The sequence below is a fragment of the Poecilia formosa genome, unplaced genomic scaffold, assembly GCF_000485575.1.
Source record: "Poecilia formosa unplaced genomic scaffold, Poecilia_formosa-5.1.2 Scaffold3, whole genome shotgun sequence".
Classification (NCBI taxonomy): Eukaryota; Metazoa; Chordata; class Actinopteri; order Cyprinodontiformes; family Poeciliidae; genus Poecilia; species Poecilia formosa.
In genome coordinates this window covers 6,565,059-6,582,978 of record NW_006799942.1, presented here as the reverse complement: position 1 = coordinate 6,582,978, position 17,920 = coordinate 6,565,059, and the positions used below count along the sequence as shown (strand labels likewise).

General features: G+C 39.4%; 1 protein-coding gene across 1 annotated transcript in view; it reads right to left on the bottom strand.

Moving 5' to 3' along the window:
• Nucleotides 1-17,595, bottom strand: part of ephb4a (eph receptor B4a) — a 63,053-nt gene extending 45,458 nt beyond the window's left edge. The window contains exon 1 of the mRNA XM_007557484.2: nucleotides 16,677-17,595. Within this exon, the coding sequence (XP_007557546.1) occupies nucleotides 16,677-16,764 (88 nt within the window). The 5' untranslated portion in view covers nucleotides 16,765-17,595. The remainder of the gene's footprint in view (nucleotides 1-16,676) is intronic.
• Between the last annotated feature and the right edge of the window lie 325 nt (nucleotides 17,596-17,920).

Genomic DNA, 17,920 nt, shown 5'->3' with positions numbered 1-17,920 from the left:
TGAGCCTTTTTAAACCTGTAATGTTCAAACTTGAGTGATTTAAATTCAGTTTCAGTGTGTAAGAGTTGGGAAATTACCATAAAGGTTATGACACGGGGTGTCCTTTCGCTTCAAAGGCGTGTAAACATGGAAGTTGATCCCAACTCCCAGATGGGGAGGGAAGCTGTGTACCACAGTTGACAGTGCATGTCAGAGCAGAAACACCAAGCATGAAATCCATGAAATTGTCTGTGGACCTCAGAGACGGGATGGTCTTGAGGCCCAAATCTGTCGAAAGATACAGAAATATTTCTGCTGCTTTGAAGGTCTGAGTGAGCTCAGGGTTCTCCATCATTGGTTTGGAACCAACGGGACTCTTTCTAGAGCTGGTGGCCCGTCTAAACTGAGTGATCAGAAAAGGGAATGGCTTTAGTCAGGGTGGTGATCAAGAACCTGATGGTCACCCTGTCAGAGCTCCAGCAATCTTCTGTGGATAGAGGAGAAGCTTCCAGAAGGATAACCGTCTCTAGATGACAGACTAGTCAGAATAAAGGAAAAGACAAATGGAGTAATGAACAGAAACATCCTGGATGAAAACTTGCTCCTCAGTCCTCTGACTTCAGACCGGGGTGACGGTTCATTCTTCAGCAGGACAACGACTCAAAAAACATTGTCAAGATCTCAAAGGAGTAGCTTCACAAGTTCTGAAGTGGCCAAAACCAGAAAGAACATAAAACAAGAAGATTCCAGAAAAAATGTTCTGGGTAACACATGTTTTGATAATGTTAGGTATTTATAGTACAAAGTAAATTTTCTTTAAAAGGTCTCAACCGGGAGAACTTATGGTAGTTCATCCTTTTCGTCTTTCACAGCTACAGAGAAAAATCCCAGCAAAACAGCTTTCATTCGGGTTTATTTTTTTCCTAAAAATGTTTTAATTTCCCATAGTGACAAGCAAAGATTTACTAATAGATTGTCTGAGGTATTGGCACACAAAACAATTTGAGATGAATAAATGCTAGAGCCATCCACGATGTATTTACATTGCCTTTTAATTAACAGTGGAAAACTGGAGGGGAAAGCTGCTGCATTATTCAAGTCACATCGGACCAAAGTGAATATCAGCTTCTTATTACAGACATATAAAAAGTTTTGACCTTGCCATAAAACGAGAAATTAAGGTTAAGAGGCTTCAAGTCTCCTTATGAGACTTCAACTTGGTTCCCTGCCGATTTATATTGCCGCGACCAATAATGAGTTTTGACCTGTGGTGTCAGCTGCTGAACCGCATTTGTGCATCATGGAAAAGCAAAAGCAAAAATGTATTATAAGCAGAAAGGAAATAATTAGAGAATGAAATGTTCATCTTTTTAGATGAATCAGGAATTTAACTTTTGGGCTTTAAACCCACTGTATCTGTCTCCTACATCGTGATTAGTTAAATGAATTTGCCTTACAGTGAATTTGTGCTTCTTTGGAATATTGATCGGCTACTGAGAGAATTTAGTTCCTGCTGCTTTCAATTATGAAATCCCTTTGTCAACTCTTCTTCAAAAGCAGCTAAACTGAACTCAGGGCCTTCTTGAGGACATGCCTGCAGGCTGCAACAGCTCATGGATACAAAATCCTAAGATGTGAAAAACAACTGAATTTCAATTTTACTTTTTAAATTAATTTAGATTTTCTACAATTACTTTTTAAATTCACATTCAAAATACACTACCAAATAAGCAGAGAGCTCTCTTGGGATATTGACTAATTTAATGTCCTGGTGTGAAATGAATCGGTGTCCAATCTGCCCATTGGTTTGCCCAAAAGTACCGATTTTAAAATCCAATGTAGCTTAAAAACTCAATTCAACAAGAAATAACACAATAAGAAAGTTTTATAAAATTACCAATTCCTTTTTCAGTTTTTATTTTTTGTTTGTTAGGGGGCAAAAAAGTGACTGTAACTAACAGGTAAGGCACAAAGAAGTTAGCAGATGAAGGAATTGGATGATTTTCAGGTTGGCTTTCAATGATAGGCAACCAGCAGGTTGAAAATTCAACAATTTAATCTTTTTTTCTGATCAGTGATTGCGTTACACCTGTGCTACAAGGTCATGGCAACAGTAAAACTCTAGTTTGTAGCTGTGAAAGAAAGAGCAAGACTTTCAGAAAGTTACAGAAAGGCTGGGAGTAACAGTAACACAAAACATATCACTTCCCGTTTCTGTTCCTCAAGGCTCTTGTCACATCAAGTTTAAAATATAAACGTTCCTTGCAATTGCTTTAGTCACAATTTCAAGCAATCTCACACACAAAGTGCGATGCTGGCATTTTAACTCCAATGACTCTTTCGTCTCCTCGCATAGCAGAAGTTCTTCAAATGTGTCCTGTAATCCCCCAAAGGTAAGGTTTCACTCAAGCAATTTCCAAGGACCAGGGCAGGTCAAAGCTCTAAACTGGTTCTATAAAAACAAGGTCTGATCTGGCCGGTCTGGTTTTAAAGCTAGCTCTGGGTCTCATCATTACGTCACTAAAAACGTCTCCTTGAGTAACTGCTTGATCCTCCCTGGGATGATTTCTGGAGAGGATCAGAGTGAAGGTATTCGTCTCATCATGCCTGTTAACAGACGCCATAGTGTTGTCAACTTCATTTATGAAGGCTGTTTTAAATCAAAGTTGGTATTTGGGAACGCTCCATCCAAACCTGCATGTCTGATAGCAATGCAAATGGGATCTATACACACACACACACACACACACACACACACACACACACGTCTCGCATGTTTAATTAACATCACTTTGTGGTATGAAGGGACCCAATAGTGTTTATGACCAGGGTCGCAAAGACACTTTAAGATTCAAACAGCACTCTGCTTTATTTTACATGACAGGCAGCATGAACAGAAACAGCAGAAGAAGAGACATCAAGCTCGTCTTCTTCTATTATTAAGTTAAAGCTCAATGTTTTAACTATTGTTGTCCCATATAGAGTGGATTAGAAGTAAATCTAACTCAAGAGTTTTAAAGATGATGCTCACAACACCTGAATTAGTGGTTGGTCTACTGACTAAAACACTCATTTCAGACCCAGTGTTTGTAGTGGAAGAAACAGAAAGAACTTGTTCTAAGCGAGTTATAGCAGCACCAGCGTAGGACTGGAACAAGCTTGTTGGGAACAGAACCAGAGTCAGGCAACGTTTGAGAGAATATTTACACACAACATCTCTGAATGACACGCCCAACTTATCAACACCCCTGCAGAAAGTCAGAAAACAGTGGTACAGTGCAAAATGCAACTAATTAAGTAAGTTCCTGTACAAACCACCAAAAGCTCTAAACTAATCCCGTACAGGGTTTCCCCCAGAAAACTTGCTCAGGGCGCAAAGACAGTCATGTTAAAATGTTTAAAGTTGGGAGGAAGTTTGAAAATTTCACCTGATGCGTTACTGGAAGACTGGAAGATTAATACCTAAACAGCAGCTATAAAGTCTTAAAAAAAAGGCAATAATAATAAAAAAATTAAATAAAATAAAAAAGCAAAGCTTAGCCTGGTGGGGGCGCAAGTAAATACACTTACGTGTAAGTAAATAAGTATAATACACTGTGGGAAACCCTGCCACATGTTATAAAAAATCATGTGGTTGGAGTTTACAGCACCTCTGACTTCAACACTACTTAGCTTCGGAGGCTGTTTTCCGACTTAATTTAGAGAATGAATAAACAAAACATATTTGGGAAACAAAACAAGGAACCTCATTTGCCAAAAAGATTTTTTACATTCTAAAAATGTTAAGTGTTAAAGGCAGCATGTAGCAAACTGCAGAGTTAAATTGAAGTGTAAATGTTAGCATCATTTCATACAGCTACCTACTCTTTTGAGTTATAAAAACTTATTTCAAAACAAAACCACACCAGAAAAATAAAATCCGCTTAATTATAATCCAACATACTCATTTCTGAAACATTTATATTTTTAGTCTAAATCTCTAAATTTGCTTTAAATAGTCTGTTGAAAGATGAATCTACAACCATTAGTTATCAAAATGTCACTGTTCTAATGCATGTAGTCTCATAAGAACGACTCTAAAGAAAAGTGCAATTTTCTTGGGTTTCAGTGTGGCAACAGGACACCTAAATAATGTATAGCTGATATCTGAACTAAGGCTGCTTGCTTCTCAGAAACATTGTTTGAAGACATCTACAGCTAACAAAAAATAGAAATCTAAATATTTTACACCACTGTTACTTCACTGTCTGACTTTAAATCAGACTAATCTCTTCCTGTGTTAAGTCAGTAAGGGTTTTGTCTATTTGCTAAATGGTAGAATAATAAAATATTATTTTTCTACTTTCTTCAAATTCAAAATTTCACATAAAATCTTTTGGTATTTGGTGGAAATCCCTTTCAAATCGTATGAGTTAGTTCAAACATTCTGGATTTCTCTCCACAAGCTTCTCACAGCAGCTCAAACTGGTGCAAAACTGGTGCAACTGGGTTAGTTTATTTAGGCCGCTTTGTTGGCACACACCTTCTCAGCTCTGAATTAGGCCAAACATTGTGGACGTATCCCTGAGTGCCTTTGCAAACTGTGATCTAGCTTTTTATTTTGCTGTTGAGATTGGCTTCTTCCACGCTCAGTGGCATTTCAGCCCAGGGGGTTCAGGACTCTCTTAGCAGCTCCAGCGTCTCCAGAAAATCATTAGGTTTTGTTCAGGAATTATTCTGGGGTTGACACAGTTTACCAAAAACACTCATCCCAAAAACACTTGGGCAAAATTGATTAAAGCCACAATGCTGAATTAGAAGAAATGCATTTTATAAATCATAGTTATTCTGGCATTTAGCATATTTAAACTATGGTAACTGGCCTAAAACAAGAAAGGTTTATTCTGATTTAATGTTAAACAATGGAGAAAAAGTTTGTGTTTCCTATGCTGCGTTTATATTTTGTGCTTTAACTCAATGTCTGAAAGCATTGGCTCTCTACACAATGTTTCTGTGCACTCAGGTTGTGAGAAATGTTGCTGGTGTCAACAAGTTTAACATTTTGACATAGAGCTGGAAACTGGGGGTGGGAGAGAAGCTACTTTGCAGTAATTATGTAAGTAGGTTATTTAGTGATTCAGAAATTTAATAAGAAAGTTTGACATTCAAGACTTTTCCATACATAATATACAATTCAGTTTCAAAATGTTCATTACCTTTTAATTAAGTTAATCAGAAACTACATAGACGTGTACTCTAATCTGTGTTTGGTGAATAAACAAGCATATTGGTCAAAAATGTAATTTCTTGTCAGAAAAGAAAATTAGCAGGAGCCATGTTTTCAACTTTTCAAATTAAATTAACAAACTGTGCTTAATAAACATAAAGATATGCCACAATAGTATAAATGTGGCTCTATGTGCTTTCTTTAATGTTTTTTTAAACTTGACATTAAACATATTTTTCAAACCAAAATGAATCCAGGCGTTACCTTGTTCCAACTAATTATTTTATAGAACAGAAAACACAAGCAATGACGGATGTCAACACGGATGCCTCACTTTTAAAAAAAAGAAACTTGGTGTTTTCTTCTCATATGAAAGTATACATTATTTTCTTAGACCTTGACATCTCAACATGTAAAAACAAATCTATTAGTGAACAGTTTTAAAGGCCAGTCGTGTCCCCCTCTCTTCTGTACACTTAAATCCCAGTTTGCTAAACAACAGCATCTCTAAACGCTGTTCATGAGCTCAACTCATCGATTTATCATCCACACAACATTGTTACATGACAGAAAATTAAACCGTCCTGGAGAGATTTCACACATATGCCAGGACAGAAATCATCAGTAATTGCATTGGCTTCGTCTTTCTTCAGTGCCAAATCCTCTCAAAACAAATTTGATGTCTTAATAAGAACATTTCACTATCTTCTATACCTCGGAGCAATCAAAGATCATTGAGGCACTCTATAAACTGGAAAAGCCAAAGTTAAGTCATCCTTCTTTACAGAAAGCTTGAAGGCAGAGGCAATAAAAGAAAATGCAGGTTATGCGCCTGTTTTCAGACACTTTCTCAGTCTGAAGAGGATATTTATCCACTTGTCTTCTTCCATCAGGAAGGTTGAGGTCTGGGTTAGTCATAAAACCGGACCCCCTGCCGAGCAAACACTTTGGAGTCACACAGTGCTAAAATCTGGGATGATCTTCCTACCCAGCAGGAAAGTCTTCCAACCTTGTCTTCCCTGGGTCTTTTAATAATTAGAACAGACACCTGGCCAGCTAAACTATGGCTCAATTAGAATTTACAATGGAAAATGTTGACAGAATAAAAAACGAGACGTGGCGTGTTCCATTTAAAAATTGTCTTGCTAGAAAATGCATGCAGTGCCTTGCACAATATGCGTTTTTTTTCCACATTTCGTCACAATACAAGCACAAACTTCAATTAATTTTATTAAAACTTAATGCGACACACCATCAGTTATAGTTCTGGCTTTACATTTATGGTTGTTGCAGTCTCTAACAGGGTTGCTTCCAGGACTGGGCTCCATTTACTCTACCCACATTCCCATCAACTCTGACCAGCTTCCCTGACCCTAAGAGAAACATCTGCACAGCATGATACTGCCACCACCATTTTTCAGCAAGACAGTTATTAGTTCAGAGTGATGTCTGCCACATGTTTGCTGTGGCCTCTGTACGCCTTCTGGCAGAATGCAAACGTTACCTCCCACAGTTTTCGTTCAGCAGCAATAAATCGCATTCTGAAGGTAATTGATTTAGCTGGATGCTATTAAAAGGAATCTGTGTAAAAGGCGAAGAAAACAAATGCATGACCCAGTTTTCTCATTTTTATTTTGTAAAAAGTGGTGCAAGCTTTTCCTTCCACCTTACATTCCCGCGCGATGTTGTGTTGGTTTATGAAATAAAATCCAACAAAATCAAAAAAAAGGCACCGCAGCATCACACAAACTCACATTGACTCCCGAACATACGAAGCAACAGTCATGCTTATGCACTTCCGATCTGCAATTTACTCTGGGGTACAAAAGCAAATGAAAACACACACCCAGAGCTTTCAGTGACTAATCTGCAGTGGGAGGTGGACGGCTTGAAGTCGGTGCAGACTACAGCTAAATAAACCATCTAAGGATTGACACATCTAAGTAAAGACACGAGAGGACCGACTCTGTGCAAGAATTTCCCCTGCTTTATTCTGTGGCAGCACACTGCTTTATATTCAACAGACAACATACATGCTGAGAGCTAATTCTCCTCATCGGTCCACGCGTTGCTTCTACAATCCTGCAATTGCGTGTCTGTGTGGCGGTGACCGATATATCTAGAATATAGATAAACTCATTGTCGGATGTGAAGCCGCCTGCAAGAGAACAAAGAGCATAATTTTGCCTTCAGAGCCCCGACGTATTTGCTTTTCAGCGGGTGGTTGGATTTAGTAGTTCACAAATGGTTTGAATGTCTGCATCTCACGTTGTCCAATCTTAGAATGAAAAGGAAGTTGTTGACTTTAGATAGCAATCTCTTGGTGATCTAAAAGGCTTGGTGGAAAGAAAAAAGGAGAGCAATATACAGCAAGCTGCCAAAAAGAAGGTGTTTAATGCTGCTTTAATTGAAGTGGCCCGCTCCATTTTGGAGCTCTTAGCTGTGTGCAAGCTGCAGGAAGGCAGTCGGCGCTCGGGAATGTCTCTGTCATGCCGTTTATAGCCGAGCCCGTGTGGCTCAGACCGGTGTGTGAACGCAGGCCCTGGGAGACATCCTCAAGGTGAGAGGAGATGCAAATATGCACGGATTCTCCAGACTGATGTTGAAACCGAATGAATTGCAGTTTTAACATAAAAACGGCCATATCAAAAGCGAGATGTAGGTCAGCTGATGACGCGTGGAGGAAAAAATATTCCCAGACCCCAAATCAAGCCTGCTGATGGCGAACACTTCCAGCTGAGAGAATTTTTTTTTTTTTTTTGAATAAAGCCTCGCACACCAGCCTCGTCGTTTGTGCGGATTTCATTTTATTTTTGAATGTAGCAACAAATAGAAATCATCAGGCATACCACAACAATAGCTAACGGGGAAAAAAGGAAAAAACTCACAAAGGGTGTTTCACCCACCCCCCCACACCAACACAATGTTCGGCGTGCCTCTGATAACAGCAGCGATGTGTGTGGAAGATAAATGAGGAAGATGGACCTGAGATAAATGCATTCCTCTCTGTTGTTGTCTCCTAATTAAAGGCCTTTTTAGCCCCTTTATTACATTGTGGCTCATCTATCTGGCTCACAGTGCGCCCTTCTAAAGACTGCAAATCGACGGCATGCACGTTTCGCTCGTTAATCTGCGTGCTGATGTGCACATGCGTGCAACCTTCGCACCCTCTGCCCATTTCATTCACTCGTGCCGGTCTCCCCGTTTCTCCTTGACTCACTTCAAAGAGGACCCCCTCGCTCCCTCCCCAAACCCTCTGAAAGTGCCATTCTCCTTGGTGCTTATGGCTGATAGGCTGTGGCCTCATTCCCTCACCACTGCAGCCTGTCCCCATTGTGTCCCGCTCTCAGAGAGGAGCGTGTGGGTGGAAGACAGACTGGCTCTCCAAAGTGAGTGCCTGACATGAATGTATGGGCTCGGGGTGTATCCTCTCACCAAGTCGAGCTATCATCCACCTGCAACTCCCAGCTGCCACATGCATCCCCTCTCAGAGGGGGAGAGAGAGGGAGAGAGAGACACGGGCTGAGAGTACTTGTGGCACTCGGATGCCTGTTTAACTCTTGAGGAAGCTAATCATCGGATTGAGGTGCTGAGGATGATAGGGCTACAGGCTTTCAGAAGTGGGAGAGAGAGAGGGGGGGAGGGTGCTTTAAATGCAAATCCCTTTCTTATAAAAATCGGTTCCATTTAAAAGGATTTCTGGGAAACGATCCACATTTCCATGGTAGGGGAGACAGTCAGCAAGAGAAAACAGAATAGCACCAGTCAAACATCAAGGAGACCAAGGACGTGGAAAGAGTAGCAAATGAAAAGGGGTACACGTCTGTGAAAGAAAGGATTGAGGCTAAAGTAAGGCCCTTTAGATAAAAGCTCTCTTTTCTGCATCTGTGGCGCTAAGTGAGGTTTAGTTTGCACCGATCAGCAGCGTAGCGTCTTCGTGTTGGCCGCGTGACGACGGTGTCGGGAGGTGAAAAGATAAACGGAAGAGTGATGTTGAGAAACAACATCTGCGAATCCGGATTTAGATGATAAACCTCACCTAAAACTGTCACGTTCACGCTCGCCCTGCACGGTTTCCATCTGGAGCGCTCCTCCAGTGCATCGGGTCTTTGTTGCGTTACGGCATTTTACTGGAGCTGGCATTAAGCTGCGCATTTCCCTGCTTACACCAGGCACATTTGGAACAGTTTCTGGAGCGCCAAGGGAAACCAGATACTTTCTCAGGATGAATTTACGAGCAAGCAGATGCTGAATAAAAAAATCAAGCTATGGCATGTTGGTTCAGTGAAATTCAAAAACAATATCTGTCAAGAAGCCACTGCGAGCATGAAGACACGTTGCAACAAGAGACGGTCTAATTAGAGTTTTGTGATGGATCTCTGCTCGACTTGATCCAAAATGATTTTGGCAAACACTGATTCCTCTTTAAAAGTTAGAATGTGCAAAGAACCCACCACTTTTGGTTTTTTGTCCTTCACAAAATAGTTCTTCCAAATGTTCCCACCAGACGAGATCATTAATGATTATTTCTAATTAGAAGCAGAGGCAACGTCACGCCATACGGCAGTCATATTTAATAAATCTAAATAGTACTGAAAACTTATTTCAGTAGCTCACTTCATATGGTGAAACACATTAAATATATTAAAACCACAAAGACTTATGTTTTCAAACATTAATTTATGTTAGTTATGATAATTGTTTGCTTAAAGCTAATGAAAATATGACATTCAAGATTAACATAATACACCAGACCAACAAAAAACCTTTTAAAGCAGAAAAGCTGGCTTCACAATAAAAGTATGTTTAATACATGCATTAAGCTTGTTAGGTACTTTTAAAGAGATAAATTGGACTCATTGGGTCACATACTCTAACTTGTCGAACATGAATGTATTGTGTATAACTATATTCTTATTTTACGCCAAAGACTGTTAATATCAGCCTGACCTGGTATTACTTCTGCCTGGTCTGTTCACTGATAGGAAAAACGTGGTGAATGCAGTTATCCAGTTGCAGAAATGCAGAAATCCAGTTGCCTGCGGATTTCTCTTTGCTTTTGGTTTGAGGTAAAAAAATAAAAAAATAAATAAAAAAACATTTTGCAGAGTTGGGCTTAGTACTTAATGTTTTGAAATTTTAGCAGTACATGTACAGTTTATAGAATTTCTCACTTTTGAACTTCCTATGGAATTGATATTAAAATAATGGGGAATAAAACTCTAGACTGATCTTAGAAAGGGATTCTGATAAAGACACGCGCTTCCATGCATAAATGAGGATAATATTGAAATCCCTTCCTTCTCTGTTTGATTTTTAAACTGCTACAATACAACAACTGTGAAACAGTTTCTTTTAGTGAGTTTTTAATGTAATTGTTGAATTAAAACTGAATTAAGCCTAGATGCTATTCAGCAACGAAAACAAGATTCAGCCAATCCAGAAATCTGTGTTGGCCAGTCGGGGCCTGTTTGATCCATCTCTAGCAAAAATGTAGGCAAAAAGCACTAAATTCCTTATGGACAATAAGCCTTATGGGTCAATAAAAGCTGTCCATTAACAATGTGTTAACATACCAAAACACAATTTGGTAAATTTATGTATGAAACCTATGTCTTGGTTTCCCTTTAGTCCACCAGTTGAGAGCTGTGTGAGCTCATTGTTCACAATGAGACTGCACATGCGCCTTTTCAGGAGCCAAACAAAACGTGTTAATGCCACCTCCTTTGTGCGTGTGGCTGCTTTGGTCTAAGTAAGAGTAATGTGGAGCAGAGCGCTACAGCTGTGCAAAGAGTAAATGTAACAGGATGACATTTCACCTCTCCATCCATCCATCAGCAGCATCTTAAAAAATGCTGCGGATGTCTCTCATCACTGCGTCGTGACGGGTCTTAGCTAAACAAATTTTGCTGGCAGCTGCAACTCTCTCCTTGCATAGAAAATAAAAAGATGACCTGAAGACTGATGGGTTTAGCAGCTGCAGGGCATAATCCAAGCTATCGATGTGTGAAGAAAGGATTTGCATTCAGAAGTACAAACACTAAAACGCCAGACTTACAGGTGGACATTGACCCAGATAAAGAACCTTGAGCAAAATACAATGGTTACTGCAAAAAATAGCACAACTAAAATGATTTATTTGCTTTTATTTATAAAAACAGAAAAGCAACTTTTTTTTTTCCCTCTTCTTTTGACTATTATTAGGATGCATCGATGCTGGTAACAGCACGATGTGTGTACTAGTATTCAGAAAAGATCTCTGATACTACAGAACCCGATGCTGGAATGATGTTAGTGTCGTTTCCCCTCTAGCAAACAGTATTATTTTGTCTCTAACCCAGCATAAACTGAATAGGAGCCAAATAAAACGAAGAACACGACGACGTACGGCAACTGAGATGAACAAACCGCTTAGCGGCAGCGTGACGGCTAGTAGAGGAGGAGCCATGTTGGTGGTATGGAGGTATAACTGCAAATTATGTTCAGCAAAGTTGACAAGAGAAAAGACAAAACCATTCACTTCCAATATAAGTAATTGGATAGAAAGTCTAAAAGAAACCAACATGACGTCGAGTTCAAGCAGTTTTCTCACTGGAGCGGGAAACGGCAACATCCAACTTTGAATGAAACTCTAAAGAAAACAAGAGGCAGTAAAAATCACAGAGGCTCTGACCCGACACACTGCTCTTAACCAGACATTATCCAGGGTTGATGTCACATTAGCTGCCGCCACATTACAGACAACCTTCAACAAAGACGAAGTTGGCTTCTGATTGCAGTTTCCAATTTAGGAAATGGTTAAAGGGCGATTTCAACATTTTTTTGTTTTTTACCTGCTCTTGCTTAAAAACTAAAATACCTAGCCGCTTCAAACTAGAGCAGATTATTCTACACTAACAGCAGAATATCTAAAATCAAGTGTGTTAAACATTTATTAATAAAACAGATAAGTGATAAATAATAGAAAATAAATAATTTAATAGTTAATTGTAAGGAGCATAATGACATTTTTTAGATTTTGTTTGTTGTTGTTTTTCTGAATGCAAAGATAAGTTGTAGGCTTGTATCCACATGTTCAGCAAATATAGTTTCAAAAGTGTTCGGAAAAGAAAACAAAGTCTTGTGTTTCTTATCAGTTTAACTTTTCCGTAAGAACGAGAAGAAAAAGTTAAAGCTATTAGAGAAAAAAATGCCACAATGCCATTATTCCACGACGCTGTCCAAATTGTTTTCATTTGTTTGCAGATGAAAGAGCTCTTTAATTACTTAATTATAGTTTAATGGCACCCCACAGGAGAACTGCAGCAGTGAGGTAGAGAATAGAAAACAATCATTTGCATTTTGTTTTTTTCCCCCTGATTTTCTGGTTGTTTAGATAAAATCTGCTCTGAATAAATGCACAAACTGCAGAGAGGCACGGCTTTCTACGAACCTGTTACACCCAGACAGCTAAGCAAATGACCGATTTGACATGGGCTCACAAAAGCAACTTGGAGCCACGTGAATTTGATAGCACAGATTACTTTTGATGACAGTGCTGGTGTCGTAAAAGTCTGAATAGTTGGGAGAGACTGCAGTGCTTGTGCCACTGGCTGCATTCTGAAAAACGGCATGAACGAGATGAAACTCACAAGATGAGGTCTTTAGGTTAAGTTTGATCTTTAGAGCCAACATCCATAAAGTCAAACATTATTTAAAATTGTAGTAAGTCTACATTAGTGGCACAAATTATTAATGGTGGTTAAAAAGAATATGCAGTTTTACTTCAGTGTGCTGGTTATAGTATTCTTTGCATTATACATTTTTTATATGCACAGTGAAGCAGAGAAAAGTCTGGTTTTCAAGTGTGTGCGCGCGCGATGGTGAAATGTGTGGACCCGATACAATTTTCCACCCAAAGCGCCTTATTAATTTCCAGCCAAAGTAATTATCTGATCAAGAGGTCTGTGTTTTAATCTTCATAGAGACAGAAGCGTGAGAGATCCAAGCAATGAACAAGCAAGCGGTGTGTGTAAGTGACTAATTTATCCTTTAGTTGGAAAAGGAGGAGAGATTTGGCAGCTGAGAGCTTCATCTGCCCTCCCATCAGTTCATTACAGAATTCCCTAATAGGTGGAGAACAAGTGGGGGGAGAGTGATCCTGAGTGCGCCGACTGAGGAGTGGGACGCGGACCAAGACACGAAAACCAGACATCTTGTTCACACTTGGCAAAACGCAGATGTTCTGGAGTCAGTCGACTAGGTGCTCCGACTCCTTGGCTGCCATCTAAATCCCTGTTTTCCACTTAAGGCTGCACCTGTTAGGAACAACCGGCTTATGATCGTTGAAAGAAAGGGGAAATAGATTAGCTGGGACAATTTGTGATTTTCTAACAGCTCGTATTCTTTAGAGATGCAGCGAGAAATTGGCTCGGAATCGGATGAGGTGCTTTCAGCTGGTGGGAGCACAACAACAGAACAAAAAACAAAACAAACACATATAATAAGCAGTAAAAAAAACCCCCAGGCATTACTTAAAAATATTTTTATATCTTTCTGCTTCCAGTTGGTAGCAAACAAACTCCAAAAAGCGAGCAGAAAACCATCTTCTTTGACAAAAATACTGTATTTTGGGGCTTTAATTAATGCAGGAAGATATTTTTTTTTTTTTAACTTTTGGCAGTTTAATTTAACTAGAAACATTTTATTGTTTAAGCCACTCAATTTCAAATTTATGCAACAAGTACAAATAGTTATTGTTTGTTACTTTTGAAGAAATACAAATAGGCTAAAATCAATTTAAGCCTACTGGTTGTAAATTTCTCATCTCTAGTATCTGACAAAGAATTCACACAAATGCCTCAGGTTAAGCATTTTTGTCTCACACCAAATGAACAAAACCTCAAAGCTACAACTCTGATCTGAAGTTGCAGAGCCTCCAGCTCCAGCTTTAGAAGAAGCCCCCCTAACAACCTGTATTCCAGATTTAAGAAAACTGACCAAAATTAAGTGTCTGGGAAAATCCCGAGCTTCTCTCTAGGACTACAAAGTCAACAAGTCTTCCCCGCAAGAATTCAGCCTCGGTAATTTAACTCGCTTCTCTCGTGGGTGTGTATGCACACATCCTAAAAGACACACTTAATGAAGCCAGTGGTAATGCCTCATGTGCTGCCTGTTTATACAGCGCACAGCAGCAGAAAAAAAACAAAATGCGAGTCTGAGAAAGAGGAAAGGTCTGAATCCTCCTAACCAGACGCAGCTGACAGATTTGTGTTCCTGCCACACAAGATGTGAAGTCATGCATGTTCACTGTGTTCCTGTTTACAGTAACTTTTTGAGTGGAAGGGTTGAACATTCATTGTTTTCATGGAAAATGTTTCTTTTTTTTTCAGCAAATGAAAAAGCTTCCTTGAGGAGGGAAATCACCACAGAAATGTATGCTATAGGTAACATCTAAGGCTGATCATGTTACGTCTTCTGCAACCTAAGCAATGGGGATGAAAATCTACACACAAGACAAAAACAAAATTATAAACTGGAATTCCCATGTGAAGAACCATAAGTAGCTCACACAGCAGTAGGTTTTCTATAAAAAAAAGAAAAAACACTGCAGCTACAAAAAAAAACCCAGCAGTGGTTATCTGATCTGCAGTAAACACAGACCTATTATTTCCAAAAGATCATTTCATATCAAAGGTTTTCGCAGACAGGTGATCCTGCTGCATCCTTAACAGACTCCAGGCAGGTTTCTACTCACTCCAACGCACAGATGTGGAGAAACTGAGCTATTAACAAAACGAAGCAAAACCAAACGGCAGATAAAAATTGATTCCTGAGACTATGCCAAACGGTTTACTCTCAGGCTCATACGATAGCATTCGACACAAAGCATGATCCCACCAGTCTTGATGTCCGTTACAGGTACTCACCTATCCACTCTCATGTTAGGCAAATTATCCGATAACTGCCACCAACATGACTACACCTCCGCGTATACCCCAGACCAACCGAAAATTTTATTTCCTCCAGTGTAATTAGAAATGCTTCACGAAACTGATCCGAGACAATTTCTCTGTTAATGTCAAGGCAGCTTTCAAGAAATGAATATAAATTACAAGGCAAACTGCACATTTGATACAGAGGGTTGGATGTTTTACTGCTTGCCGCAGCACTCTGCACTGGCCCAATAAACATCTCACCAGGCCAATATTTGCCCCTGAATGTTTTAGTATTGATTTTAGGGTATGACTGGTTAATATTCCCACAGGAAGTGGAATTGGATCCAGTTTAAGTGGACTCAGAAAGGCCCTTTGTGTTACATTTAAAAAGGGGTAAAAAACCAAGCATTTCTGGCTTCGGTGCTAACTGGTATAAAACATATAATCCACCTTGTGAAGTTTATAGCCAGATATTTATGACACACCTGTGTCCTTTTACATTGAGATTTTGGTAAATTACTTTTGCGTTGTAACCGCTACATGCCCATAAATCCTATGGTAGCCTCAGCTCTTTCTTTACTGGACCTTTCAGTATAAAAATGGCAGCATTTTAAACAGGAATTGGCTGTTATATGTAACAAGGTATACTGAGATTTTATTTATTTATTTTTCTTTAATTTACTGTTTCAAAACCACAAAGATTTCCTGTCTACCCCTTTCCTTTCTACCAAGTCCCTGTTGGAAAAGTGTGAGAGTTCTCTAAGGCAGCACAGAGCACAGAGTTGCCCCTTCCCAACCTGTTGCTATGCAGTGGATGAAAATAAATGGTTTGAACTCATAATTTAGAACATAAACCAAAATAAAAACACTTGCTAACATGTTACTATGAGAGAGAATGGAGCTGCTTTTTTTTTAGCCAATTATTGGATATGTCCTTATGCTAGCAGCTGCCCAAGCCCTCAAAAAGAGCTTTCTTTTTTCTTGTAACTGATTGGGTTTTTTTAAGCAATTTCTAATTGTAATGTAAATATACACTGACTATCATGTTTTCTATATTTTTTCGTTAATATTTGAAATTTTGGCATGACTGACACAACCAAATTTGATTCACTTATTTGCTTTATTGCCAAAGAAATCTTATTTACTGTGTATATTTTTGGGGGGAAGGGCAGGAAAAATTAATGAAATTGGCAAATAATGCAAGAAACATGAACACAGCTCAGACTTTGTTGATTCGGTTTAACTTTAAGAAAAAGAGTGTTAAGAAGCACACACTTGGTTTTATTTCAGAGCTTTTTTAGTGTTCGAACTTTTTTGCTAGTAATATAAATACACAAAGCGCTCCTCGTCGCCCTCTGCTGGTCGGGAGGGCCTTAAGCAGCTGATTACTTGGCTCATATCATTTGTAGGTGCTGGTGGTGATACTACGAGATTGCGGTATTTTTTACTTAAGATTTTCACACAGCATAATCGTTTTATGACGCATAATCTTCAGATTTAAAAAAATAAATAATAATAATAATAATAATAATAATAATAATAATAATAATAATAATTAAAAAAAACAGACTCACCTTCTTCTGCATCAGCCAGTCGAGCCAAGTCCAGGAATAAGATGCACCCCAGCAGCAGCAGCAACATTTTCCTTAATATCACCTCCATAGTGTTGAAGCCGAGTGGTAAAAAATGAATGGACGTGGGTTAAAATCCCAGCGGCACTGGCAGATCGGCTGTGATCGCAAACCAGTCTGCATTTAAATCGGACTCCTGATTAGAAAAAATCATCAGACGGTGCAGCTAAAAGAATAAACCCTGGACCAAATGAAGCTGATTAAAAACCCTTTCTGGATGTAGTTACTTTATTAGGAGCTACACGCTGAAAAGTTGACTAACTTTGTGTTGCAGTGTAGGTCGTAAAGCGTTGTAACTGTACTCCTACCTCAGTCCCTCTGTCAACACACGGTGAAAAACTTGACTGTCGGCATTAATAAGCTCTTTGTGCTCCACACGACTTCCCCACAAAAATCTGCCCCTCAGCCCAATGACCGAGCAGCCCGACTCCGCAACCAGGGGACATCAATGCAGGGTCTGATAGTTGCAGAGGTTAGTTTCAGTCGCCTTACTGGCTATTCCGCATCTTCTGGAGAAGAAAAAAAAAGTCCAGAAAAGTGAGTGTTTTTTCTTCTAAATGCTCCCTTAAACACCAGAATTGCTGTCTTCGGTAGAGAGAAGAAAAAAAATCAAAAGGAGAGAGGTGGGGGGATTTACAGCGCGACAGGTTTAGCCTGGCCTAGTTTTAAACAGAAAATTAAACAAGAAGCGACGGAAAACGTCTGGTTTCATCAAAAATCAAGTCAGCGAAAAGGCTACACTGCAGCGAGACTAAAAAGTTTTATGCTGAAGTAGCTCGTAGGACGGGGAGCTTTAAGCTGGTCACCGAGGACAACATCTCCGCATCAAACCTCCAGTCGAATGGCATCAGTTAGCCCCTCCCACCCTGGTTTCCATAACAGCAAGACTCACAAGCTCGCGACATGACGCTCCGTTTCCGTCTGGCTACTTCAAAATAAAACGCGGAAATGTTAAACGTTCCAAGGACTGACGGAACTATTCATTTCATACCCACTGAATTTAGCATTTTTAACATTTGACGTTGTAACAGGGTAATCTAATGTGTAACCGGACATATTCTAAAAATAATATGGCAGAAACGACTGTGTTGAAGCTTATTCTTCCCTTTGTGGTCGCTGTATTTTAAAATTTGGGTTCTACAGCAGTGTGTTGGCCGATCATTCTGTCTGTTTCAGGCATATTATTT